The sequence below is a fragment of the Ctenocephalides felis genome, unplaced genomic scaffold, assembly GCF_003426905.1.
Source record: "Ctenocephalides felis isolate EL2017-DRISC unplaced genomic scaffold, ASM342690v1 CF-g0.4_SCAFFOLD_01886, whole genome shotgun sequence".
Taxonomy (NCBI): Eukaryota; Metazoa; Arthropoda; class Insecta; order Siphonaptera; family Pulicidae; genus Ctenocephalides; species Ctenocephalides felis.
Genome location: NW_020538040.1, coordinates 63,378,695 through 63,393,356, shown reverse-complemented (window position 1 = coordinate 63,393,356; position 14,662 = coordinate 63,378,695). Strand labels below are relative to the sequence as shown.

The following is a 14,662-nucleotide window of genomic DNA, read 5'->3' as shown; positions in this document are numbered from 1 at the left end:
GCCTCGCGAAAAATGTTGATTGTTGGCGTTGGGTTAGGGGGCATTTGTAATTTTATTTACTTTACATTTTAAAGTTCACCAGAATTTGTATCCCAACGATTAATTGGTACTTTATAAGTTTGGTCGTGTTTCCATGGTGTTTAAATGATTTTGATACCATTTTATAGTTTTTTTACCAAAAATTGGCTATCAAAAGGAAATTGTCTGACCCGTTTTTACAATCTGTTTGACTCTGTTGTAGAGTTTTTAGAAAATAAGGACACACAGCTGTGTGAAAACCTGATATCATCAAAAAATTATATAGCAAATCTCACAGACTTTCAGAGTTTGTATAAAAAATTTGGTGGGGGGGCGATACAAAAATTTTGATCTTCAAAGGGGGCGATGTAGGAAATAAGTTTGAGAAACGCTGTTCTAGATCATACAAAAATATTACGGCCCTACGACAAGCCGTTTAATTTTAAAAATTCGTCAAAGTTTACAAAAATTAGTATCGTTTTTTTGGCGTTTGTCAAAATTCAACCTTTCATCGACGTTTGCTGAGAAACGACTGAACCGATTTCAGAAATTTAAAAGCCATTTGATGTATCTCGACGAGGACTATCGTTTCTCAGTTTTGTACGACGATCAGCCGTTTCTATGTAATTTGGAAAAAAAGTGTCCACATTTAAGCTCATACTACCGAATCGATTTTAAAAAATTAAAAACATAAATCGAGAGATATTAGTTTTGAATGATACTGATTAGTTTTAGGTGAAAATCTACCGAGCCGTTTTCTTGTAATTAAACTGTTGAAAAAAAATTTAAACCGATTTTCATGGAACTTTTTTTGGCAATATATATCATGGTCTTATAGAACTTACTGCAAATTTATGGCCTTACGACAAGTAGTTTAATTTTAAAAATTCATCAAAGTTTGAGAAAATGAGTAGTTTTTTTTGACGTTGATTAAAATTAAAATTACACAATTTACTTGGTATAACAATAGAGTACTTGGTAATACTAATCTATTAAACTTCTACGGAAACTGGTTCAGTTATAAAAATTGTTGATTTTTGAAAATTTGCTTTTAGAAAATACTCGGAGTTAACGTGTTCGTTCGTTTTCAAATATGTGTAATAAATCCACTCGGAATACTTTTAATCACTCATAATTTACTTTATTTTTTATTGATTAAGTCAATTATTTACACATATCGGAAAGTTCATGTAACTTGCCTCTAGGCAAAATACCAATACCGACTAGTTTCAACATTAGTTGTTATTTTTCCAAGGAATATATTGGGTGGGAAATATTCGAAGGGATAGTTCGGCCAGCTTTTGGTAAAAGTGCAAAACTTTCGGCCGCTGTAACATCCTAATTTTTATTGTTACTACACAGATATGTTCACACTAAAACTCAATATTTATTATTTAAAGCATATCTTAACATATATTGATGTATTGTAATAGATATAAATATAATGAAGTAATTTTAATATAAAAACATTAGCTACATTTAAGCAAATATAAATCTATATCACTCAAACAACACGCAGAGGTCTGCAATTTTTTCGCCCCGAACAAGTTAGCATTGGTGGCTCCTGACAAGCGCATTCATCACAGGTTTCAGGATCAAAAGGTATTGAATCTCCAATGTTCAGGATTAGTGAACCAAATTTGCACGTCTGGTTAGATGGTGTTGGATTTTCGCTCGGAATTACTACATCGGTATCCTTAGCTGTTTGAAAATCATCTACTTAGTTTGCAAAATTCAATTCATTCAGTGATAACCACTTAAATATAACATTTCTTTATATTTAAAATAATCTATCTAATAATACAAGGTGTATATAGAGAACTCAACGTAAAGCCGAAACGGGGTGTGATATTGATCGTCATGAAAAAATTATTCTATGTAGTTTGAAGATTTCAAGCGTAACCTACAGCTTTGGTGAAGCTGTGACGATTATTGTTGTTAATTTTTATTAATTTTGTTCATTTAAACTTTGGATCCGTAACCGTAAATAATATTTCTGGGTCTCGCAGTCAAAAATAACGACATAATTGCTTCAAGATTTTTAGGGTTAAAAATATTTGTTAAACTATGAATTTAGAATTTTTTTAATTGCTTTAGTTTGAGTAGCCGTCTATTAAAAAATGTACCAAAGTTGTTGGCAAGTTCCGTGAAATTGTAGAAACTTGATAGTTACAGGGCTACCTTTTTAAAATCGCTTAGATAAACATAAATTTTAACCTTATAGGACAATAGTTTGCTCACAAAAGTAAACCTTTCGTCTCGTCTCGCAGATACTTGTGCGGGTTGAAATGGTCTGACAATTTTATTTTTGAACTACTCAATGAATAAATTGAATCGTATAAAAATTTTAAGCTTACAAGAACATGTTTAATTGCCGAGTTGTTTTTACTCTTTCAAACGCCTGGACGACCATAAAGTGCAGAGCTGAAACCTGCCAGACCATCGTTTTCGTACTTAGCACGCTAACAAGGTAAACATCAGGTTTACTCTTCTGGGATTTTGATGAAACTTCTTACATGAATACCATTATTCAAAAGGGTTCACCAGCTGTTGGTCAGCTGTATGATATTGAATCGCGAATACAACATAATTTTTAAAATGGCCCTATTTTTATACTTACGGCATCTCATAAATAATCTGCCACAGCATAAGCCTTCATCATACGATGGTACACAGCCTCTAGCAAATTGTGTCCAGTGGAACAAGTCAAAACCACAAGATAGTGGTTTGCATACTGGTTTTCCCTATGAAAAAAGATTTATTCATTATTATTGTTATGCATATGAAATGATTTATGCAAATGAAATGACTGCTTTAATTGACAAGGTAATAAGTTCTCAGTGTTTTCCATAGGTAAAGCCCGTAGGGAAGCGGTTAAGAGGGACAGGACTTGATTCAGAGGTCCCGGGTTGGATACTTCGAGCAGCCTGTTGTCAGGCAGGTGTGACAACGATTTTCACTTGGAACTATAGATAGCAATACGTTTCCAAGTGAAAATAGTCCTTGCTCGGCATTGCTGCACCAACAAAAAAGTCAGCCCTATTAGATAAATTAGATATACTAATAATAAAATCATCAAATATGGATGAATTAACCATTGGGTTACCATCTAAAATACAAAGTATTTTTAAAGGGGGCTGTTTTAGCCTAACAGCTTATATGACGTAAAGTTATGATTGCTATTGAGATATGAGAACAAGAAAATTTGCAGGGTATGCAAATTAAATGGGCATTATAATTACGTAATTTATTTAAAACGCAGGAGAATCTTCGTTCAAATCAAGCAACTTCAGAAACATTACTATGTACATTCGATTATATATATTATTAATACTACGATAAGTGTTTTAAATCATGCATTCTATCTGGTAACAAACATTTTTGTACTAATATTACTTAATTTTGTTGCAAATTCTCTGGTCTATCTGTACAAAAATACAATATTTCTCAGACACATAATTTCCTAATAGCTTAGGAAAACATATTGCACAACCACAAGCATACTGCTACCGTAGCCATCATCAGGATACAAACAAAACGCAAAGAGCGACTGTTCTGTATGTGCTAATACTGGTAATACGAAATGTAATATGTATTAAGAATACTTTATTTTATAAAGAAGCCATTATTTATCTATGCCTTTTTGACCACATAAGGGGCATTTGAAAGAAAATGAGAATACTAACATAAGTATAATCATAGCTGGGCATTAACTCGTTAATCCGTTAATCGTTAATTAACGAAGTTAACATTTTGATTAACGGATTAACTTTTAAGTTAACTTTTAAAAATGTTAACGGACACGTTAACTTCCGTTAAAATGCGAGAAGTCCGTTAATCGTTAATCCAATGCCTACTATTTACCGCACGGCACAGCTTTAGCCAATGCCTTATTAAACGGCATAGAGAAAAGATTTGGACTACTCCTGAATGATGAACAGTGCCAACTTGCCGCGGCATTTCACCCAAAATTTCGGTTAATGTGGCTGGAAACGTATGACAGCAGTAGAGAGGAATGCAGGAACTATAAACTATTGGACAAAAAATTATTTTTTTTTTTTTAGAAAAATGTTTTCTTTATTTTGACCTATTTTGGAAGATCTGAACTTTTTTTCAAAGCAATTTTACTGCTTTAGGACTGCATAGAGACAAAATATAAAGCGCGTAAGCGCCGCGTCGCTGTCTAAAGGATAAACATTGGTACGGAACCCATAGGAATGTAAATAAAATTTATACTTATTGTTAAAATCTCTATAAAATATCTGATAATTTGATGTGCATATGTCTAATGATCATTTTGACCGCCAAATGGCATTTTTTTTTACTTTTTTCATTAGATCTCCGAAACCGCTAGACCTGCCTTCATGAAAAATTGATCAGTTTTTCATAATTGTCAATACAAGTAAAATGTTTTTTGAATTATTAAAATCGGACGCTCCGTTCTCTTAAAAACTGAGTTACCGTTTTTGGCTCAATTTTGCCCCATATCTTCGGAACGGCTAGAACTGCCTTTGCCAAAAACTAATCAGCACGTCTTCTTATCAATACGAATCGAATGTTTTTTTAATTGTTCAAATCGGTTGATCCGTGTTCCCGAAATCGTCGACGAAAATTTGTATCCGAATACACATACATACACACACACACATACATCCATTTTTTCTAAGGTATGCCAAAATATTCAGAAACCTTTGAAACGTCGAGAAATGCAAAAATTTTCATTTTCGATTTTTTTGCGATTACTATAACTTGCCCTACGGGAAGTTAAAAAAACTCTTTCCATTTATTTAGAAAAAAATTCTTGTAAAAACAATATGCAATCATAAAAACGGAAAGTTGACCAATAGCGTTATCACGGTATGTGATAATTGTGCCATTTTCCTTATACACACGGAAGTGTGCATAAAACGCGCGAGGGGTTAAATTACACATTTGAATTATACAAGTATTTTGTTTTATTCATAACCTGTTAACTTCCAGAACCTAAACTAATAAGTTTTTTAAGTTCACTAACGCAACGATATAAAAATGTAATTTTACACATATTAACGGATTAACGATTAACGTTAACTTGCGTTAATTCTTCCGAAATGTAACGCTTTAACGTTTAACGAAGTTAACTTTTTTTGTAGCGGATTAACGATTAACGAAGTTAACTATTTGATTAACGGTGCCCAGCTATGAGTATAATTAAAAGGTGCCACACTTCTGGAATATAGTAGTAAATGAGCTTCTCAAACAGTTCGTCGAAAGCGGAATGAATCCGATATAACGTCGATCTTCATTGGGTTTCCTTCTAATAAGAATAGGTTAAGGCATTACAACACAGCAGCTCAAAGAACACATATGTTGAGAATTCTGGTTAATGATCATAACATACGTAAGTTTCACCTATTGGTTAGAAACCCAATAGAAAATCGCCCTACGACGGAAGCAGTTAGCAGTAGAAATGTAGTAAATTAGTACGGAGTAAAGAATTAGATTAGTACTGAATACAGAGTGTTATCATTGTTGAATATAGTTCCCGATCAAACAGTCTCTAGTCTAGTACCACTAAAAATGATGGGTTGGGTCATCCGGGGTGTTAAATAGTAGCAAATAATAAGTATACATATGAGATATTGGCCTAAGAAGGTCAGTTAAAGGCCAACAATGTGAGAGCAAGTTAGTATAATAATGAGTACTGGGTAAAAAATGCGGAAAAAATGCTGAGCAACTTTTGTCGTTGAGACAATTGACCGATTACAAAAACATGATTCGAAACGCGGCGAATGCTAAGTTATATGTGCCCATAATTATGAAAGTGGTCTAAGTCATATATTTCTTGTTTCATATAATGAATTGCATTTGAATAAATTAAAAAATATTTTTACATTATGCGACATTTTAATTTTTAATTTTATTAGTCTTAATTAATAGAAATTTATTATGAATATGAAATTTTGTGTGAATTTCATACGATAATATTGTTTTTAAAGTTTGAATTGACTTAGACCATTTTCAAAATTAACTGAATGTCCTATAAATGGCTTAAAGCAATAAAGAACTTTGAGTTTTATTTGAAACAATAATTTTATTGAAATAATTCGCGAGCATTTATTAATTATTTTTAAACGGTAATCCATTTTTATCATTATTTCGAGTATTTAAGATTCTTAAAATGTTCCTGAAAAACTGGAGGGATGTACGGTGTAGTAAAGTCATAATATCTTTATGTTTTTCTTCCGATACTGGTCTAATGCTGGTGTATAATGGAAGTAATTTAATATTTCCGTATATTTTTGGTCTTCCTCTTTTAGGTGAAAGATCTTTAATTATGATTTTATTTCATTTTTGAAAATGTTTTTAATATATATGAAAATATATTTTTTATGAGTATGTTTTGTTATCATTTCACATATTAAAATTTCAGATTTATAGTAACAATATTATATATACATTTATCTTAGAATTAAACCTAAGGATTTGGATTTATCTAGAATTGAACCTAGGGGTAAATTTTCATGCTACACTCGTCGCGCCTCCGTTGCAGGAGCGGAAAATTAAAATTAAAATAATCGAAAAGCGGTCCAGTTTGCTATCTATTTATACTTGTTTATCTATGTTCAGAAACGCGTCAAAAAAGGCCACGTGCCATTTTCAAAATGTTCATATAATTTCTAAATTTTTGACTTAGACCACTTTCATAATTAACACTAAATGAATTCCATATAATGTTGAAATTACAACCACTATCTAATGGTTCATTTTTGACAATTTCGTAAAAATTACTTTGAATACATTTAGTTTAAACTAATGTGGTATGAAATAACTGATAAACTCATTTTTTTTTTAATTTTGACTTAGACCACTTTCATAATTGTGGGCACATATATGAGGCAAAAAATGGAATGATTGGAATACTGCAGATTAAAAATAAAAACTATGTGCAGGATGTCGAAAATTGTAATAATAATCTGTTGCCTATTAGATAAATAAAGTTAAAAAAAACGTTACAACTATAGCAAAAATGGAACAGACATGCAACCTAGAAAATCCGAAGAATAACGAGACTGAATTTTGTGCAATAAAAAAAAATTAAATATATTTAAATATTGAAAAAAATATAATAATAAACCATTACAAAAATAGGTTTACCTTTCTGCAAACACATCGATCGCATTTACTTTCACTGTATCCGTACATTATCTGGCCGTCATTATAAATTCTACCGTCATTATCACAGTTTTCTTGTGTCTCTGGATTTGATTTTTCATCCTCTACGAAAAAATATTATTTAATAAAGATTTTAAAATTTGGAATGTATTAAGCAAGGTACTAACCTGTTGCAGTTGGTAGTTGACATTCGAAGTGAGCTAATTCCAATCTAAACATATAAATTCAATAAAATGAATAAATAACATAATTATTTAAAATATGCAGTGTAAATAGATTTATATTTATTTACTCCAAATTTAGAATTAATATAAAAATTAGCAATAAATGGGCATAATCATATAAGTGTTTGAATGTTAATGAATTCCATCAGCTAAACTCATATTATTATTGATCATCAATAAATAAATGAATACATAACTAAAGAAATATTTTTATATTTTTCTCAAACTATTATTTACGGAGCATAAATGGAAATTGGACAAAATTTTAAAAAACTCATTATTTTGATAGCTAATAAACAAAATAATGGATACAAATTAATGGCATTTGCTTCTAAAGTGGAAATATTTATCTGAATTTTTATCGCGAAATAATGTGTAATGTATAAATAGGTATAATTTTAACATCATTATTCTCATGCATGGAATATTTGACAAAATTTACAATTAATTACTTTTCAATTATGACCACAGAAAAGCGCCAAATTTTAAATTTGGGAATAATTAGTATAAATTGATTAGCAAATATTAGGTTCGCACCAATAATAAATAATAATTCTCCTAAACACGATAATTAACAAAATAAACATATGGCAATGATATCTTTCTCGAGAATTGTATAAATAACCATTACTAACATAGATTCTCCGGTTTTCTCCAAGCACGTGCATTTATCATAGACAGTAAGGCTGCCAAGGCCGACGTAGTGATTTGTAAGGTTGTCATATGGGTAGTCGATAACTGATCCCGGAGCGAAGGCCACGCCATCGTTGTAACACAATTCGGATGAGCGCTGCTCCACGCTGCTGCAATCCCAACGTGACACCGTGCCGAGGTCGCTTTCTTCGGTCACTCGCACGCATCCGCGCTGAACATAGTGCGGAGGACCTTCTGCCAGATCAGTTCCAAGATAAATCAATCAAATTAATCAAGATATATGATATTTCAATTAAATCAAATTTAATTAGCAACTCATTGCAAATGAAATTTAACTATTCTATAGAAGCGTAGACAAAATTCTATTCTTTGGAGCTTTCAGAAGCGTCCAATACACATATGGTTATTAAGAATTGAAAATATATGTCTATGTAAAATCTAACTAGTGGTACACGGTATCATGCCTTAAGGGGGTCTTCCTATGTGATGGGTTGAAAAAATCGTTTTTTTTCATAAATTGCTCCCTTAACATGCCTAGAATACGATAGTAAAGCGATTTTAGAAAATTCGAAGTCGTTTTAAAGATATAGCAGGTAAAAGAAAGAGCGGTTCGGAGCGCTGAGTTGGCAGTCAGAGCCCGGGCCTATTGTGTACCGTCGGCTTTATACCCGGCCTCCCTTTTATTCATATATCCGTTTATACAAAGTTTGTTTAGGAGCAGAGACACAAAACAATAACGAATCTTTGAATTCTTTGATTTGGACTTTCGCTCCTAAACATCTTCATTCTGGTCCCAAAATTGTTGAAATTGCTAGCTACTTAGCAGTTATTATCTTTAATGAAGGTTTTCAAGGTTTTCGATTATGGGATGCCCTGTTGGTCGTGAAGCCTGAGCGTATGCTGAGAAACGGGATGGAAAGCGGATCTTACGTTCTGAGCGGCCCGTAAGTGATGTCGTTAAACAAGCCAGGATTGACTCAAGAGCTGAACAATCTGCTTCAAAAGAGTTTCACGAGGAAGAGGAAGGAATACTCTATGGACAAGGCATCGCCGATTGAGAGTAAGTTGATATTTTAATAGTTTTTAACGGTCTTGAAACTTTAAACGCGTTTTTCTCAAAAGCGTGTTTTTCAAATTTTCCTCCATTGTATCTCAGAAACGGCTGGACCGAATTACTTGAAATTTACAGGGCACACTCAATATATTTAAACGCATGGAATGAACTATTATCAAAATTTAAAAAACTTCGATTTTTTTATAGCAAAAAACAAAAAAAAAAACGCCTAATTTGCAACATTTATTTCAAATGTCTATCAAAAATCCAATTTTTTTTATATTCATTTGATTATAGGTCATTCCGTGCTTTTAAGCCTACAAATTAAAACGCCGTGTATTTTTTTTTTTTCAGATAAGCCGATCAGCCGGAATCGTGGTGGAAGTGGGAGCTCTTTTTTTCGAGGCGGGGGTGTTCAGAGCGCTGTAACTCTAGTTTGACTGAATATTTTTAGCTGAAATTTTATATTTATACTGTCCAAATATGTGTTAATAAATGATAAAAAACTTGAAGCTCTAAATATTTACTGGTCGTAGAAAAAAAATCCTAAAATATTCCTAAAAAACAGGCCGTCACATAGGAAGACCCCCTTAACGCAAATTGCTGGAACTTTACATACCGTAATGAAATAGTCGAAAAATTACAAATGTTTTCAAATAGGTCATTATAAATGCTATGACTTTCATTATTCGTATTTTACAGACAAAATATAAAAGTTTATGAATTGGATGACGACGTTTATACATGTTTACATAAAAAGTGAAAAAATAAAACAAGCAGAGTTATAATTAAGGACCTTATTTCTTTTTTCTAACAATAATATACCTGTGAAATAAGAATTATATATCCTGAATTGCAAAGTTAAAATTATTTATTTCGAGTACATAAGTAAGTTTTAGAATTTCAGCTAGAATTATAATTAAAATCCGATATTTGAAATAAAATATTTTTGATTTTTTTTTTAATTTTGAAATTAAATTTTTTACTTCTATAACTTACCCTTAGGAAAGTTAAAAATAACTAGCACAGTATAATGAATACAAAAGAATAATAATTATAGAGAATGAACAATATTCAAATAAAACTTCCACAAGATTAGAATTACCTACTTACTATTCATTAACAAACAATGGAAATAGTAGAAAAAAAATGAAAACAAGAAACACGGAATAAATATACATTAGGCTAATCGTTAAAAATTTACAATAAAAAGCAGATCATAGTAACTGCGCTTACATTTCTAAATAAAAAAGAACAAAGAGGCATACATAAAATACACCGGCTATAACATGCAGAATAAACAAATAGAAACTAAGAAACAAGAATGTGAAGAAAATACATATGAAAAAAAATTGATTCTCAGATTGAAGAACATATTTTTAAAAAATCAACATGCACGAAAATAAACCAAATCCGTATAAAAATCACTAAACTTTTACTTGCTGTAATATTATGAAAAATTATCGGATTGGGATTTCCCGAGGCTTAGTGCTCATTTAACGTGGTTAATGCTTCGGCTGATTCGGCTTTCCAACTATGGCTTCGGCTTTCCAATCAGAAAGATACAGATTCGATATCTTGAATGACGAGAACCAATCAATATAATAAAAAGTTGAAGTGATCAGGTGCTGGAGATTTCAACAGTGCGACATGTCGCATGGGATTGTATATGCGCAAGTATTATTATATTTAAAAGAACTTGAGATCTATAATTGGTAATTATCATTCGTTGGTACACAAAATATCATAGGAATTTTAACAAACGCTTTAGAGAGAAAAGTAACCTACAAGAAATTGGATTCAGGCTATACTTGTCATTATATGAATTTAAAAGCAACGACGATTATATCCACATTTTTAATCAAGAAATAGAATGCAAAATATAAATTAGGATAAATATTCCGTAAAGATCGATCATTCTTAACAAACCATAAAACTATCAACAGGTTATATTATAAATATATGTCACAAATAACCGGAGATTAGGGAAACAAGAATTATAATGAGAAGATGAAAATCTTTTTCATAAACCTTTCTCTAAAATTAACTGTATGATTCAATACTTAACCCTCTATGGACCGTATTTTTGTTCTACATAAAAAAATAGCGAACAAAAAATAAGTAATTGCAAGCCTTTATATGACAACTGACAAATATGACAAATGACAACCAAACAAATCTGTTTAAACACATTTTTTGTATTGATAAAATGTGAGTTTCAAGTCACACTGTTGACAAAGAATGTTCGCACTTCCTTGTATGAAAATGTTGTTTCAGGTGAAAAAGCCTAGCAAAAGTTATAAATATTAATATTACTTGTCTTGACAATGTTGAATGAAGATTTATTTTTCATCTCATAAAAAAGGCTATAATTATTTGGTGAAATTTAAAAAAAAAAATTAAATGTGATCTGAAAGTTACGCGACACGTAGAGGATTATGTAAATTTGATAATTTGTAATTGTAAGAAACATATATTAAAAAAAACATTCACCCGTTACAATTATATCTATAGAGCAATATGTATCCAACACAACTTAAGTTTATATAGTAAGGTGGAAGTAACCTACGTTACTTACACAAATAATCACCTTCAATTACAGTCCTATATTTAATTTATACCAATATATTTACTAAATGTCGGTATGGAATAATAGTTGTAAATCTTTCACGTATAATAAAAAAAAATTTAAAAAAACATAACTAAAGAAAATTTTTATATTTTTCTCAAACTATTATTTAGGAAACATGAATGAAAATTGGACAACGCTAAAGAAATTTCATTATTTCGATAGCTTATAAATAACATAACGGATACAAATATAATGGCATTTGCTAATGGCATAGAAAATGGAATAAAACATGAAGAGAATTGTCTGTAATATACGTACAAATATGCCATTTAATGATATTTTTTAACCTTTTGCTTGCCATAAAACTATAATTAAGAAAAAAGTCCATACATACATGGTGAAGTTCTATTCAATTAGTTTAAATATTAAAATATTCCACTTGTATTGCTATTTATTTTTTCCAAAAAAATTTATTGTATTTTCAAAAAATTTTAAAAACGAGATACAGTAGAACCTCGATTATCCGGACCCGCGCGGCATTATCGCTTTTTGTAGTTCGTTTGCAATTTTACTAGTGTGTTCTGACGTGCATATATACATTTTTAAAGGGTGGTGTTATCCCTTAAAGATAAAACAAATATTATAGAATCATTAAAAAAGGCGAAACCGTCCGTAAATTAGCTGATAGGTATGGTGTAAGTACATCCACTATAAGCGATATCAAGAAGAATACCGATTCAATTTTGTCTTTTCGTACACTTGCAAGTTAGATGGTGAAGAGGGGAGTGAAAATCGGAAAATGATGAAGAGACCGAAAAATTAAGTCTTAGAAGAAGCTCTATATTGTTGGTTTTTACAAAAACGATCAACAAATTATTCGTAAGCAACTTTTCTTCTTCATTTTACCTCATGATTAATATAATATGTATAATGTAATGTAATTGTAAGAAATATGTAAGTGTTAATTTTCTAATAAACATCGATTTTTGTTGATATCTATGTATCTATTTGTTATTTTTGATAAACAAAACATTATTCTTCATAATTTGGATTATCCGGATTTTGGATTTTCCGGATGCCCATCGACAACAATTAGTCCGCGGATAATCGAGGTTCTACTGTACTTCAAATTATTCGAAACTTTCAAATTATTCGAAACAAAAAAATTTCAATATTTTTAATTGGCCGAAATTAAAAAAAATGTTTTAAAAGATTAAATTTTTTTTATTTTATTTTTATCATTTTCACATAGGAACGGATTTCAACTCTGAATTTGTTTATTAATATTATTGAAATGATTACTGTTATAAGGAGTAAATTTTCTTCAATTTTCTTAAGACACAATATCAAACGCCACTATTATATACTATAGTTATAATATTTGAATGGTTATGTTCGCAATGTTATCAATAGCTGTTGTCCTTGGCTTTACAATGTGAACGAAACCTGACCCCAATGTTTCACGACACTGACACAAATGATCTCTTTCAATATTTACATATTACGCAAAAATATAAACAACTTTTTTCAATCGCTTTCGCCCGCCTCTTGCACATAAATACATAATACATAATACTCAATTGCGAAGCGGTTCAGTCGGCCATGCTTCGACCATTATCATCTTTATTGTTATGAAAACAATAGATTTGGAATAAATGCGATAACGTTTTTTAATAAAATATGATATTAACGAAAATTATTATCTTGTTATATCACCTCTAAAAATAACCATATTGTAGTAAAAAAAATACGAAAATAAAGCTTTTACCAATTTTCTATGTTTAGTTGCATACTTTATTTTTTCGATAATATTTGCATACGCTAATACAACTTACAAACCTGTTTGGAATGACATCATTTTCTTATCCTAACAAAGCGCTTAAATGTATTAATAACTTTTCTCCCAAAATCACGTTTGACTTAAATAGCGTCGTTATCAGTTCAGCACGTCATTTGGAGAGATTCATAAATATAAAAATGATATGCTAACGGGTGATTATTTTAATTTAGTACAAAATGAAAAATGAATAATTCGTAACTAACCGCATAATTTAAATACGCATAGTCTACGTAGTAAGGTTTAAAATATTAATTATGCTCACCTGCAAGCAGTGAAGAGTAAAAGACCGATGACAGAATAATGAACAGTTTCATTTTAACGACACTTATTTGAAATGACTTGTTGCGAGTTTCGATGCTGTTTTCGCAATGAGTCAGGAAACTAACGCGCGACAACAATTCACACGGCCGAATATGCAAATCGATGACTGTTTCTTAAAAAAAAATACGGGTATAATGTTCACAATGTCCACATTAACAACGGTTTTAAATAAATATGCGGGTAAAACTAATATTCACATTTGGAAGATGGTGACAAACAAAACAGTCAGAAACAGGGTTGGTAAAATCAATAACATTACACTAATACGATTGAATTCACCAATGATATCCAACTAAAACAATTGAATACAAAGTCACATATAATGAATGTTTCTTTGATAAATCTTGCACAAGACATATTTACAGCTTAACTTTGTTTTTATAGCCCATAAAAACAATTGTATAAGACACTTATTTTTTTATTAACTTCCCGTAGGGCAAGTTATAGTAATCGCAAAAAAATCGAAAATGAAAATTTTTATATATCTTTACGTTTCAAAGGTTTCTGAACATTTTGGCATACCTTAGAAAAAATGGATGTATGTGTGTGTGTGTGTGTGTATGTATGTACGTGTGTGTATGTATGTGCGGATACAAATTTTCGTCGACGATTTCGGGAACACGGATCAACCGATTTGAATAATTCAAAAAACATTCAATTTGTATTGATAAGGAGACGTACTGATTAGTTTTTGGCGAAGGCAGGTCTAGCCGTTCCAAAGATACGGGGCAAAAAGTGCCGAAAACGGTAACTAAGTTTTTAAGAGAACGGAGTGTTCGATTTGAATAATTCAAAAAACATTTTACTTGTATTGACAAGATGAA

The 14,662-nt window shown here is 30.8% G+C and overlaps 1 protein-coding gene across 2 annotated transcripts; it reads right to left on the bottom strand.

Annotated features, from left to right (window-relative positions):
- Positions 1-1,403: 1,403 nt before the first annotated feature.
- LOC113378012 lies at positions 1,404-13,980 on the bottom strand. 2 transcript variants are annotated; one of them, XM_026618501.1, is made up of 6 exons: positions 13,517-13,588; positions 8,033-8,285; positions 7,341-7,384; positions 7,156-7,277; positions 2,639-2,762; positions 1,404-1,719 (listed from the first exon to the last, which is right to left on the bottom strand). In XM_026618501.1, the coding sequence occupies exons 1-6, from the start codon at positions 13,533-13,535 to the stop codon at positions 1,523-1,525; spliced, it is 759 nt and encodes a 252-aa protein (XP_026474286.1). In that variant the 5' UTR covers positions 13,536-13,588; the 3' UTR covers positions 1,404-1,522. The 2 variants fall into 2 exon arrangements, with proteins under 2 accessions (XP_026474286.1, XP_026474285.1); XM_026618500.1 differs by lacking the exon at positions 13,517-13,588 and adding an exon at positions 13,780-13,980 and having other exon boundaries at positions 1,405-1,719.
- Between the last annotated feature and the right edge of the window lie 682 nt (positions 13,981-14,662).